General features: G+C 46.0%; 1 protein-coding gene across 1 annotated transcript in view; it reads right to left on the reverse strand.

The window, feature by feature from the left end:
* The window catches only part of IQGAP2 (IQ motif containing GTPase activating protein 2), a 307815-nt gene extending 294650 nt beyond the window's left edge, over nt 1-13165 (reverse strand). Inside the window, exon 1 of the mRNA XM_032277951.1 lies at nt 12379-13165. Coding sequence (XP_032133842.1) covers nt 12379-12424 — 46 coding nt within the window. The 5' untranslated portion in view covers nt 12425-13165. The remainder of the gene's footprint in view (nt 1-12378) is intronic.
* Between the last annotated feature and the right edge of the window lie 1228 nt (nt 13166-14393).

A 14393-nucleotide genomic window follows, 5' to 3' on the forward strand; every position in this document is an offset into this window, starting at 1 on the left:
TTCTTGTCTCTCATTGGTCTAGGTGACAATACTTCCATAGCTACCTCCGTTTTACAGCATGATGCTGAGGCCAACGGCAGCTCCCAAGAGGCCAAACAAGACTAATCTATCTTGTTTTGCCTGTACATTGCTCACAAATGTTTTCCTTCCAATTTGAGTGACTAAGGTAGCAAATGCATTCTCCAGCTGAAAGACACTCCAAAGCTTCCTATTATTTTATAAAAGCTGTGGTCACATTTGACCCCTGAAGGCATCTGGTCATAAACCCTATATAAGTTCCATCTTATAAATGCCATCTAGCAACTCCTATTGAATGAGGGAATGGTCACGAGTGGTTTACCTCTTCACAAGCTCTTCAGAGTTCACTTTGTGAGTCAAGAGAACAATCCACTTTTATGTCACAACCTTTATTTCCCCATGGACATTAGCTGACTCATTACTACCTTTTACAGATCTGCTTCCTACACACTTTACTTTCACAATTTTTTTTTTTTTTTTTTTGAGACAGTCACCCTCTGCTGCCCATGCTGGAGAGCAGTGGCATGATCTCGGCTCACTGCAACCTCCACCTCCTGGATTCATGGGATTCTCTCGCCTTAGCCTCTGGAATAGCTGGGATTGCAGGCGCATGCCACCAGGCCCGGCTAATTTTTTTTTGTATTTTTAGTAGAGACAGGGTTTCGCTACATTGGTCAGGTTGTTCTTCAACTCCTGGCCTCCAGTGATCTGCCTGCCTTTGCCTCCCAAAGTGGTCCAATTACAGGTGTGAGCCAACGTGCCCAGCCCCTTTCACAAATTATTAACTGCAACAGCTTCACAACTATAGAGTCCTGGGCCTCTTAACGTTTCTGTCCCTCATTCTCTGTCTATGCATGTACACACATACATACTTGAAAAATTATATTGCCATTGAATCCTCCCAATAACAGATCTGTCTTTCGCAGTAATTTTCATAAGGCAGAATTTGTAGCTAAAGAGAACTTTGTATCTTGAGCAGCAAACGGTAACTGTTACAATTTTTCTAACTTAACTTTTATAGTCTAACTATAAAAACATGTATAGCTGAAAATTTGAAGAAGAGAAAAAAATATTGATCACCACATATCTCATTACCTACACAGAATCACTGCTGACTTGTTGGCTTACGTATCAGACAGTGGGGACACAGCATTGACCAAAAGATACAGTCCCGATTCCTCGTGGATTTTACTGCTGTTCTATTTTGTCCACATTATTCTCAGAGTAATAAACGTAGAACCATATTTTTCAAAAACACACATTTGCTTTATTTTTTCAAAGGGTAATATAGCATATAGTAAAAACTATTTTGGATCGTATTCCCACCCCGGCCCCCAGTCCCTCTTCCCAAAGACAACTTCTAAAAAGATATTTGCATAACCTTCTAGAAATATTCACATGTCCACAGGTCGAGGATGTCTCTCCCTGTTTGGTTTGTCTTATTTGTCCTACTTAGCAGAGCAAGGTACACATTTTCAGAGATATCAAAACTGCATCACAGAAGCACATTATAAGCTCTATTTGTTTCTCAGAGTTCCCCTAATCCAACGTGAAAAGTTACAGGCAGAGTCCACACTGAAGAGGAATAAGCAAGCACAATCCTCCAAACTTTTAGCCAGTTCAAACTAATAGCAAAGATTAGACTGGAGAACTGAGGAAGAAAGCTTTGAGACTGTTGCCAGAATCAGTGCCAAAGCAGGGAAGGGCCTCAGGTGACCCTGGCTCTCATGGAGAAAAAGATTATCTTTATATATTCTTTTTGATTTTATTTTTGTAGAAACATGCTCTTGCTATGTTGTCCAGGGTGGTCTTGAACTCCTGGCCTTAAGCAATCCTCCTGCCTTAGCCTCACAAATTGCTGGGATTACAGGCTTCAGCCACCACGCCCAGCCTTATATATTCTTTACAAATTAATGTGTCTTTGTTTCCTTTGAAAAATAAAACTCATTAGTAAAGAACAGAATAGAGAACAAGAGCATGTTTGTATTAGCTCTATAACTACCAGTTCCTGGACAATTTCTTAAGAGTTCAGCATGCAGCAAGGCTGTGGTGGGCTGCCTTACTAGATCTTGCATGAGGAAGCACAGTTTAGGGAGTAGGTGAATGGAGAGTCATATTTCACGGGGCAGCCTATGGGGCTATATTACCAGGCTTCTCATCCCACCCTAAGAAGCCTGCTTCATCTAGGACTGGGGCAAAGAACAGAAAAGCGACAATTTCAAGGACCAAGACTGGCTGATTACAATGGTCCCTTTTGGGGGAGGTGAGGAATGGAGTGGTTTATTAGCAAACATTTATATGAAACGTATTAGAATAAAAAAAAGTGGGCACACGAGTTGCAGCCCAGGTTTTCAATTCCTAATGGCTCCAACATTCCAGTTAGTCCTGTTATGAACACAAAGCTCCATTAACTTTGTAGAGACGGTGAGGCCTGAGGGATGTTAGCTGAACCCAGTGTACCAAGTGTACTTCCTCTTCCTCATCTTCCTTCTAAACTCCCACAGGACTGGGTTGACCACAAGGTTGGCTGACCCTGGCAGCTAAGTCAAACTCTACATTCTGAAGCAAGTGGAAAGATTAAGACACATTTCAAGTAGTTTCCTCTTATCTAGATAGCATTATAAACCCTAAGACTTTTAGACAAGCAGCAACAGCAGCAGCAGCAATGACCAACTTCAACTTGGAAGCCTAAATGAAATAAGAAGATGCTTGGTAACTTCAGAGTGACACCTCTAAGACCCCCTTGTAAGATGGCAAATATGCAACACAGAAACCCAAATGTTCTCCCCTCCCCAACTATATCTGGAAACAATAGAACATATTAGATTTTTTTTTTTTTTTTTTTGAGATGGAGTATCACTGTCGCCAGGCTAGAGTACTATGGCATGATCTTGGCTCACTGCAACCTCTGCCTCCTGGATTCACGCAATTCTCCTACCTCAGCCTCCTCAGTAGCTCGGACTACAGAAGTATGCCACTACGCCCAGTTAATATTTGTATTTTTAGTAGAGACGAGGGGTTTTACCAGGTTGGCCAGGATGGTCTCGATCTCTTGACCTTGTGATCCACCCACCTTGGCCTCCCAAAGTGCTGGGATTAGAGGCTTGATCCACAGCACCCAGCCTATATTAGGTTTTTACGTATACATAGACAGGGATTAATTTGGTTCCCACCCAAATTGATAGATCTAACTATTTCCATATAGATAACTTAAGAGTTTTCTCATTCTCAAGAGAAAATAGGGCTAGGATTGGGCACAGTGGCTCACACCTATAATCTCAGCACTTAGGGAGATTGAGGTGGGTGGGTTACGAGGTCAGAAGTTTGAGACCAATCTGACTAATATGGTGAATCCCCATCTCTACTAAAAATACAAAAATTAGCTGGGTGTGGTAGCGTGCACCTGTACTCCCAAGTACTCAGAAGGCTGAGGCAGGAGAATCGCTTGAACCCAGGAGGCAGAGGTTGCAGTGAGCCAAGATCGCACCACTGCCCTCCAGCCTGGGTGACAGAGCAAGACTTTGTCTCAAAAGAAGAAATTTGGGCCGGGTGTGGTGGCTCATGCCTGTAATCCCAGCACTTCGGGAGGCCGAGGCGGGTGGATCACGAGGTTAAGAGATCGAGACCATCCTGACCAACATGGTGAAACCCTGTCTCTACTCAAAAAAAAAAAAAAAAAAAAAAAAAAAAAAAAAAAAAAAAAAAAGAAATTTGTTCTTCACAGTTCTGGAGGCTAGGATGTCCAAGACTGAGGGGCCTGCATCTTATAAGGGCCTTCTCACTGCACCCTAACATGGCAAAAGGAATCACATGGCTGAAAGAGAGAAAGAAGGTGAAACTCATCCTTTTACAGAACCCACTCTCGCATCAACATTAACCTGTCACGAGGGCAGAACTCTGGTGGCCTCATCGCCTCTCATTACCCTACACCTTCCAACACTATTGCATTGGGGATTATGTTCCGACACATGAACTTTGGGGAATACAGTCAAACCACAGCGCCTTCCAAATCACATTTGCTTCCCACAAGGAAGAAAAGCAAACTTAAAGCCATACCAAAATTAATTCTATAAAATAAACATGAACCTGTAAAGTAATCAAGGCCCAGGTTAGTATGTGGTTTACAAATCAAACATTCAAGAGATATTGTAAATAATGCGGTCCATAACATACCCATGTGTTTTCACTTACTTGACAAAAACTTGCAAGCACCATGAAGAGTAACTATGATATCAGAAATGCCTCTTTATCCTTCTGATGCTCTAGTGCATCAGAACCACCTGGAGGGCCTGTTAGAACTCAGACTGCTGGCCCTGCTGCAGTCTGATTTGGCAGGTCTGAGTGCGGCCTGGGCATCTGCCTTTTCTACAAGTTCTCAGGCGATGCTCCCCTGCTGCTGCTGCTGCTGCTGCTGCTCCAGAGACTGCTCTTTGAAACCCACTGCATTTACTAAATAAACAGCTGTCAGCTCCTCTTAGGCACCTTGGCAGGAAGAAGTCATACATAATACACGATTATAAAATTAAAGGAAAGTCCAATCAGAGCTTAATAAATTCCCACACAAGGTCTTAAGTGAAAGTTCCTCAGGCAATTGCCAATAAATTGGAAACACAGTCTAAGTCATTCTTCAACAAAGCTGGGATGCTGGTCGTTGCAGGACAGTAAATCAGTGAAATCTGAAAGGTAAACATTGCCACAATGGATGGAGAGAATGAGGAAAAAGGAGGTGGGAGAAACCCTAGCCCCTAGAGAATTCAGTTGTCAAGATCCTTGCCCTGCTCTAAGTGCAACTTGGTGTTTTTGTTTTTTTTTTTTTTTGCCTGTTCTTAGAGAATTCACCAATCACGGGCAAAACCATCCAGCAAAGCTGTTAATCCGAAAGACACAGCCAAACCCAGAAACACAGTGAAGGGCCGCTGAGCAGCTGGGAGAGAGAGCACCAAATGCTCCCATCCCTAAGTGTCGCCATACCTGCCTCCCCGTCACTCACTTCACTGGGCCACTCACCTATGTCTCTAATGAAAAATTTGGGGTGTTGTTTTTTGAAAGCATCTCAAAAAACAAGAAGATATGTCAATGTGGGGTTGTGTCAGGTGCCTCTCCTCAGGACAGCTCCAGTTGTCCCTTATTGCCTACACAAATAGAAGATTCCACAGTATGTCCCTTACCTCCCGTCCCCAGAGTCTATCCACACATCCTAAGTGGCCACCCTTCCAAACTACCGACACTACAAATATACTAGCATGCCTTTCAGGTTTTCCTCTGAACTTCCTCAAGGTGATTTCAAATTCACAACTTTCATGAAGTCCTCCCATTGTCCCCATCCAAATCCAACATTCTCATTATCTTCTCTTCCACAGAACTTGGAAGGGCACTAAAAGTATAAGCATTTTTACTTGTCACTCAGATTCTCTGGTAAGCTGTCAGCAGCTAAGTGGCATTTCATTCATCACAATATTTTGCTAGTATTAGGTGCTCGATTAATTGAAACAATTACAACTTGTTTAGCACCATGTGCCAGGAACCACATCAGCCACCTCTATGGATACATCATTTCCACACACCTCTTGAGGTACTGGAGAAAACCCCAGGGCTACTGAGGCAGGCAATGGAAGTCTATTCAACTCCAAAGCTTTTGTCATTTTATCACTACCATACTGCCTCTCAAGAGAGAAAAATAAAATAGGGCAATAAGGTGACAAAGTATCAGCTTGCAGGTCTGCCGTACTACTGCGAGTTTCTACTTCATTTCTCAACAATCCTAGCATTTAAGGTATGGCCAGTGTATGCAATAAAGTATGTTTTACAAATTATCCTGTTTGCAATCACTGGGGCACATGTCACTATATTATTATGGAAAAGCCTTTCTTTCACTTCAGCACCTCACAGTAAGAGATGGGATGTCTCTGAATATACATTAAATCTTTTGCTAAAGCTTAGATATACTCTACAAAAAGCCCATATAAGGCTGGGTGCCGTGGCTCATGCCTATAATACCAGCACTTTGGGAGGCTGAGGCAGGCAAATCACTTGAGCCCAGGAGTTCGAGAGCAGCCTGGCCAACATGATGAAACCCCACCTCTACAAAAATACAAAAACTAGCCTGGCATGGTGGTACATGCCAGGTGCACCCCATCTTTACTAAAACATACAAAAATTAGCTGGATGTGGTGGTGCATGCCTGTAGTCCCACCTATGTGGGAGGCTAAGGTAGGAGAATTGCTTGAACCCAGGAGGTGGAGGTTGCAGTAAGCCCAGATCTCACCACTGCACTCCTGCCTGGGTGACACAGCGAAACTCCATCTCAAAGAAAAAAAAAAAAAAGAGAGAGAGAGAGAGAGAAGAGGAGAGGGGGATCTCACTATGTTGTCCAGGCTGGAGAGCTCTGGCTATTCACAGGTGTGACCATTGCACACTACAGCCTAGAAATCTTGATCCTCCTGCCTCAGCCTCCCAAGCAGCTGTAACTACAGGTGTATACCACCACATCCAGCATAAATAGCTAGAGGTTTCTATATTTTAAGAGAATCATGACAAACACCTGAAAGACATAGAAGGGGTGAACATTTATGATTCAGGGGCAGCAAACTGGCAACAGCCAATGAGGAAAGTCTCCAGGATCTGACAGTGCTACTTCCAAGCTGCCCTGCCACCAGCTAGCAGCATGGCTTTGAGACAGTACCACGGGTTTCAGCTTCTTTGTGAAGTGGGAAAACCACTGGCCCTCTCAAAGGTCATAATGAGCTGATGACAACAGTAACACACGAAAAGCACCCAGTCCTTGGTAAATTCACAAACCTTGGTTCCATATCCCGTATTAAAATGGCTGCACTGTAGGACTAACCTGACCTTAACAAATCAGACACTGAGTAGCCTTTGTTTCTCTTTTGGTTACCATGAAGATGTGGTAAACATTAATCTGTTTGTATACTAGCTTTTTTTTTTTTTTTTTGAGGCAGAGTCTTGCTCTGTCACCCAGGCTGGAGTGCAGTGGCACCATCTCGGCTTACTGTAACCTCTGCCTTCCGGTTCAAGTGATTCCCTCTGCTTGGGATTCCCCTACTTGGGATTTCCCTGCCTCAGCCTCCCAAGAAGCTGGAATTATAGGCGTGCACTACCACACCCAGCTAATTTTTTATTTTTTTGAGACAGAGTCTTGCTCTGTTGCCAGATGAGTGCATGATCTCGGCTCTCTGCACCTCCAGGGTTCAAGCGATTCCCCTGCCTCAGCCTCTCAAGTAGCTGGGACCACAGGAGCACACCATCGTGACCGGCTAAGTTTTTGTATTTTAGTAGATTCAAGGTTTCACCATGTTGGCCAGGATGGTCTTGATCTCCTGACCTCTTGATCTGCCCACCTCACCCTCTCAAACTGCTGGGATTACAGGCATGAGCCACTGTGCCCCACCTAATTTTAATATTTTTAATAGAGATGGGGTTTCACCATGTTGGCTAGGCTGGTCTTAATTCCTGACCTCATGTGACCTCATGAACACCTGCCTCAGCCTCCCAAAGTGCGGTAATTACAGGCGTTAGCCACCATGCCCAGCCTTTTAAATAGAAGGGGCTGTTAAAAAGCTTGCAGAGTGGGAGCGGAAAGGACAATAGTAAGTCATTGGTTCCCTAGAGAAAAAGGGGTTAACACCCCAAATAACACTAAATTCTAAAACAAACTGGGTATTACAAGCTTAAACTCTCCCAAACAAGTCATTCTGGCTAACAGCATGTGTAATTAAAGTTAAAAGCACACTAAAATAACACTTTAGCTATTGACCTTAAAGTTCCTTCTGAAAAACTCAACCAAAACACCAGCATATGAGGGAGCGGCATGACTTTTTGTCTATTGAAGACAGTATCGCAAGTCAAGGCTGCATATACCCTTCTGTGGTTCAAATGAAAGCACTGATAGGACGTTACAGCTGAGCTGTGCTAAATACAGACTTATTCAGTCCCCCTTTACACAACTGGATTTAACTAGTTCAGAACTTAAATTTCATCTCAGATTGGTCCTTGCAGAGGGATAAGAGTTTAGTTGCACTAACCATCCCAAAACTCCAGTTTCCGAGTAACTTAGAAACCTCACCATTCAGACAACAGCAGAGAGCAGTACTCAGAAGCTCACAGTATCAGGTCAGGCGTGGTGGCTCACACCTGTAATCCCAGCACTTTAGGGGGACCAAGGAGGGAGGATTGCTTGAGCCCAGAAGCTGGAGACCAGCCTAGGCAACATGGCAAAACCCCATCTCTACAAAAAAAAAAAAAAAAAATACAAAAGTTAGTTGGGTATGGTGATGTGTACCTGTAGTCCCAGCTACTCAGGAGGCTCAGGTAAGAGGATAGTTTGAGCCTGGGAGATTGAGGCTGCAGTCAACCATGATTGCACCACTGTACCCCAGCCTGGGAGAGAGAGCAAGATCCTGCCTCAAAAAAAAAAAAAAAATGCTCGACCAGAATCCTTCTCAATCCCCCTTCTCCCCCGAACCCCCTATGGATTTAGGAGGCACTTTTTAAAAGAAGCAAACAGTATTACTGGGTATATACCCAAAGGATTATAAATCATTCTATTATAAAGACACATGCACATATATGTTCATAGCGGCACTGTTTACAATAGCAAAGACCTGGAACCAACCCAAATGCCCATCGATGATAGACTAGACAAGGAAAATGTGGCACATATACACCATAGAATACTATGCAGCCATAAAAAACAATAAGTTTGTGTCCTTTTTAGGGACACAGATGAATCTGGAAACCATCATTCTTAGCAAACTGACACAAGAACAGAAAATCAAACACCACATATTCTCACTCATAGGCAGGTGTTGAACAATGAGAACGCATGGACACAAATGAGAACACATGGACACAGAGAGGGGAGCATCACACACTGGGGTCTGTTGGTGGGGGGCAAGGGAGGGACAGTGGCCCAGCAGGGGAGGTTGGGGAGGGATAACATGGGGAGAAATGCCAGATGTAGGTGATGGGGGAATGGAGGCAGCAAACCACATTACCATGTGTTTACCTATGCAACAGTCCTACATGTTCTGCACATGCACCCCAGAACCTAAAGTACAATAAAAAAAGAACAACAAAGAAAGAAGAAGCAAACAGTAAAACACTGATCCCCATTTTTTTGTACAATGTATCTCATGAAAGGAAGGCTCTGAATCTTGTAAAGGGTAGGAAACCACAGCTCTTGCCTATGCAATCATTAGAGACAAACTGTAGGCACTTAAGTGTTGATTGGGTTATCAGTGGTAAGTGAAGTCATCTGTCTAGTCACAAACCCCTCTTTTTCTCTCACTGGTGTTTTTAACGCTCAAGTAACTGGAACAAAAGTTATGACAGATCATGGCAGCAATGTGTTTTCAGAATTAATTTGGCAAGTACATCATAATTCATCACAATAACACAAGTTATTTGGAAATTATACCTAAGCATAAGAGTCATCTGAATTTGGTTGAGCACAGAAACACTATATATACAATATATAGTATATACTATGTTTATGTCTGCATTAGTTTAAACAGCTACCTACTGTCACTTCCCTCTTCCACCTCTTCCCTTCAGAATTGCATTACTGAATGGTTTCAGCTTTGTTTGTAGTATTAACATTACACAAAAATAACTTCACAGATTGCAGGAAGATGTGGCCAACAATAGCAAGAATTAAATAGAAACTGTCTATTTAATTTCAATCCAGTGCTCCTGTGTGCAAATCAGGGAGACTTCAGCAATTTTGCATCTGTCAGAAACCTGAGAAGAGTCTGAGCCCTCATGGAGAACTCATTGAGAAATCCCTCAAGCGCAATTTAGTATGTGGCCTTTTACAGACACTCAGCCTGGTACAGAGGAGAAAGACCATAACAGTCCCGAGCTGAGTTAAAAAAAAAAAAATACTGCATTAAATGACAATTCATGTGGATAGGAGAGATAGCAGAACAGAAGCCCAGACCCAAAATAAGCAATAGACAGCTTAATTCAAACTGCCAAAAAGTTGTGTTTAAAGCCCAGTCTCAAACATCTCAGAATGTTCAGCACTAGAACTGAAATTACAACAATGTATTGCCACTTTGTTTTTAAATGCTAGGGATAAAGACTGTTATAATTTGGGGTTTTACTGAACCACTACTTACCAAACCAATAAACAAGAAAAAGCACAGCCCTAGAACACAACAGAGCAAGGACAATCCTGTGTTATCCTTCCCTAGCCTTCCCAAGAAGAACTCAAGCGCTATTTTCAGTCTCATGTTGATAGGAGGCTCAGAAAGCCAACAACAACCAGAAATTATACTAACACACCAAAGAGCCCTCTTCTGCGTGAATAGGCAATGTTAGGTAATGCCTATTAACTCTGAAGTCTACTCTGCTAGATATCATGTTATGAATACACTGAACATACACCATTCATAAACCAAAATTATAAAAGTGTTCATTTTAATGACGTAACTGTCATATTAAAGCCTTAATGTTTCAGGGTGACAAGTCTGGAAAGAAACATAGGCAAATATTTTCCATTTTTGACAGTGTTAAGTGACCAATGAATGCCAGCACTTGATGAGCGGAGGGAAAGTAACTGGGAGTGATTCCAACGATATGGAACACCACCCCCTTACACCATCTTGGTAAGGAAAGCTGGATGAAGATTTCCAAAGAAGGCCACCCTGTGGAGTGGGCTTCAGGCTTGCCAGATCTGGACTCCCTCAATAGCTTCTTCTGGAGTGCACTTAAAACACAGATTTCTTCGGTGAAAATCAAGCAGCATCACAGATACACATGCAGGGATTGACAGAAATGCTGCATTAATGTACCACATTCATGGAAATTTTGCACTATGTATTGCTAATGAGGGCCAACATCAATCATGTAGTAGCAAGAAACCATTTGCTCACATAGATTCACCTCGTTTACAGAACTTTGCGGTTACCTTATCATTTCACACAGTGAAACCACCATATGTTCTGAGAGCTTGTCACATTAAAGTACTTCCAACTCTTGTAATTAGAAATAATAGTGTTTTTTAAAAAAAATAAGAGACTGATGTTCTGTTTCTTGTAATTAGAAATAAACATTACTACAGTGTTAAAGTACTTCCACCAACCTGAAGTTGTCACTGCACACACTGAATGAGGACAGCGTTCCTCCTAGAACTCAACGGGCTCTGCTGTCTGTGTGGTTTACCAAAGGGCAAAAAGCTGTGTCTCAGTCAACTGCTGAGTGCATTAGACTACAGAGGTTGTAGTCCTCAGGCCTCCGCCTCATGGCAAGGGTAACACAGGAAAGATAACCTCCCATCTTCGACATCCAGGGGGGAGGAGGGGAAAGAATAGATACAAGTTGAGGAGCCCTTTTTCAGTTAATCAAGTCAGCGGCCTTACGACCCATCCAGAAACCACACACACATACAAACAAAACACCCTGCTGGAGGTATCACCGCCTTAATCCAAACCTGGTACCTCTGCCACCAAGGCCAGCCTGGGCAAAGATTAACCTGTGGTCCTCGGCTTTGGGTTCACTGACAGGGCCACCTTGGAGAGACAGAGCGGGCCAACTTTCTGTTTGTTTTAAAGGAAATGCTTCCTGGCACATGTTTAGGACTCTGAACTCTGCACATGAAGCCACGTGGTTGGTGCTAATCTGGCTCCATCCACTCACGATCGGCCAGAGCAACCTCTTTCCGAGGGCAGCCCCTGGCTGGGTAATCGACACCATCTCATTCAAGTCACCCGGGCTCCCACGGGATTCCCCTGGGCCCAGTGCCTCGACCTCTCCACACAGCAATCCTCCGGCGCGAGGGGAGCGGGGAGGAAAGGGGTTGGGGGGGTTCTGTAGGGAGAGACTAACACCCGTGAGGCCAACGGCTCTAGCGGTTCAGGTGAAGTCTGAGGGCGCGGGACAGAAGGAGACGCCCGCCCTTCCAGTCAAGACGACTTTGCACTACAGAGTGCGCCCCACGCACAGTGCCCACCTGTAGCCACAGCAAACAAACTTTCCACCACCTCTGGGTTGGGAGAATCCGGTTCCTTACGCCATCCCCTGGCCCCAGCCCGCGGCGGCCCGGAGCTCCGCGGACTCCTCACCTGATACCCCTAAAACCCCAACCTGGTCTGTCCCAGAGCGCAGCCCCCACACTGCCCGCGCACCCCGTTGCCGTATGCGGAGTGGAGGGTCCACGTTGCCATCTGGAGATTAGTAATTGGGGGGAGGGGGAACGGGGAACGCCGTTCACTGCCCTTTGCAACTCCAGCTCCCAACTTTGCCAAGCCGCGCAGCCGGCTCCCTCGGCTTCATCAACACGGTCCTCGGGGAGGAGGCTCCCCAAGGCCAGTGGGAGCCCCGCGCGCCCGGCGCACTTACAGCCATAGCGAGGTCTCTGCAGCAACGGCAGCTCTTCGTGGGGCATCCTGCGAGTCTCCGGGGGCCCGCCCGGGGCGCGTCCCCCGCGGCTCCCCTCACTGGCCAGGCTCGCGGGCTCTGCGCCCCGCCGGCGCGCTCGGATCCCGCCTCTCGCCGCTTTCCCCTGGCCGCCCCGAGATCGGCGACCCGCTCCCTCGGTGCTCTCTCGCCAGCGCCAGCCGCGGCCGCCGCGCGCTAACACTCGAGTAAAAGTGAACTCTCCTCCCTTGCTCCCTGGCCGGCCGCCGCCGCCGCCGCCGCCCGCAGCAGGTTTCCTTTCTCCTCCAGCCAGGCCCCGTTATTCTCCGCGGTGGGAGCGCGCGCCGAGACGCAGCGACCCCTACCGCGTGCCGGGCGCAGCTCCCAGACCGCGTGGACCCGCCCCTTCTCCCCCGAGGGAGAGGGAAGGGGCCGAGAGGGACGCCGGGCCGGGACCCCCTGCAGCTGGGGCCTCCGCGCAGCTGGCGGCCTGGGGGTGGCGGCCGCCCCGCCTGATTTCTCACTTCTGGAGCGTTTCGAGGGTGGAAGTGAACCAACGCGGAGAAGTGCAAGAAAAACCGCAGAAGTCACAGGCAGTGTCCGGGGTGTTGCTCAGTTACTGAGGGACAAACAGCGCGGTTCCTTTTCCTCTGGGGAGACTGCACGTTGACTTTTGTTCTTCGGTTTTTTTTTTTGTTTTGTTTTTTGTTTTTGGCTTCGAAAGTTGCTTCTGTCACTTTTTGTCTACAAAATACAGGGAGTGTGTGTGCTGGAGGAAAAAGATAAACCAAGCAACCACTCAAAACACAACCGCGAGTCATCCCCCTCCCTCGGATCACCTTGTGCCCGCCCCCGCCCCAAAGTGCAGAGCTGTCGCTCCGGCCCAGCTGGGGTCTCAAGCCACAGAAACCTTTTCCGGCCAAGCTTTTAAGGAAATTAAACTGCATGTGGCTGTTTTGAAATCGGGGTTTTCATGCGGTCGCCAGGAGCTGTTTTTCTCTTTGTGCCGGAGCGTGATAAAATCTGGAGGGAATGCGGGGCCCTTCTATACCTGTGCCCTCACCTGTTGGACCATTGTGGAGTGGGTGGATGCCGATGATGGGAAAAACAAACGGAGGGAGGGCGATAAGCAATTATTCATAGCCTGGCGCGGCGGCTCACGCCTGTAATCCCAGCACTTTGTGAAGCCGAGGCACAAGGATCCCTTGAGCCCAAGAGTTACAGGCCAGCCTGGGCAGCATAGCGAGACCCCGTCTCTACAAAAAAATATTAAAATTAGCCGGCGCGGTGGGTGCGCCTGCAGTCCGAGCTACTCAGGAAACCGAGGTGGGAGGATTGCCTGATCCTGGGAGGACGAAGCTGCAGTGGGTTGTGAGAGCGCCTGCACTCCAGCCTGGGTGACAGTGCCAGACTCTGTCTTTAAAAAAATTAAAAAGAAATTATTTTCTGAGGAAATGGTGGCACCGTGACACTAACCATTTTTTTTTATTATGCAAGGATACAGAAAATGACCAGCTGTTTTCCATTTCATATGGGCGATGCAGTCCTTCTCAAACACGTTGAAACTCAGATTCTTGGGCCCCACCCTCAGAATTTCCGACTCAGTGGGTCTGGGCTGGGGCTCATGAATTTGCATTTCTAATTTCTAGCAAACTGCCAGGTGATGCTGATACTGCAGAGCGTGCTTAGAGTGGCTCTGTGAGTAGTAGATGCGCACAGGGACGCAAGCTGGGCACAAGGAACTCTCAAGTCACACGGGATAGCAAAAGAAGTATTTTTTTTTTTCCTGATGGCGTTAGATTGTCACCTGTTTGGAGAGGGATAACTGGGATTTTCCTTTTTTTTTTTTTTTTTTTTTTTTTTTTTGGCTTTCTTCCCACCCCCCGCCCCCCACAAGAAGTTTTGCTCTTGTTGCCCAGGCTACAGCGCAATGGTGAGATCTCGGCTCACCGCAACTTCCACCTCCAGGGTTAAGCGATTCTCCTGCCTCGGCCTCC

The sequence above is a fragment of the Sapajus apella genome, unplaced genomic scaffold, assembly GCF_009761245.1.
Source record: "Sapajus apella isolate SASKATOON/1434 unplaced genomic scaffold, GSC_monkey_1.0 scaffold1, whole genome shotgun sequence".
In the NCBI taxonomy this organism is placed as follows: Eukaryota; Metazoa; Chordata; class Mammalia; order Primates; family Cebidae; genus Sapajus; species Sapajus apella.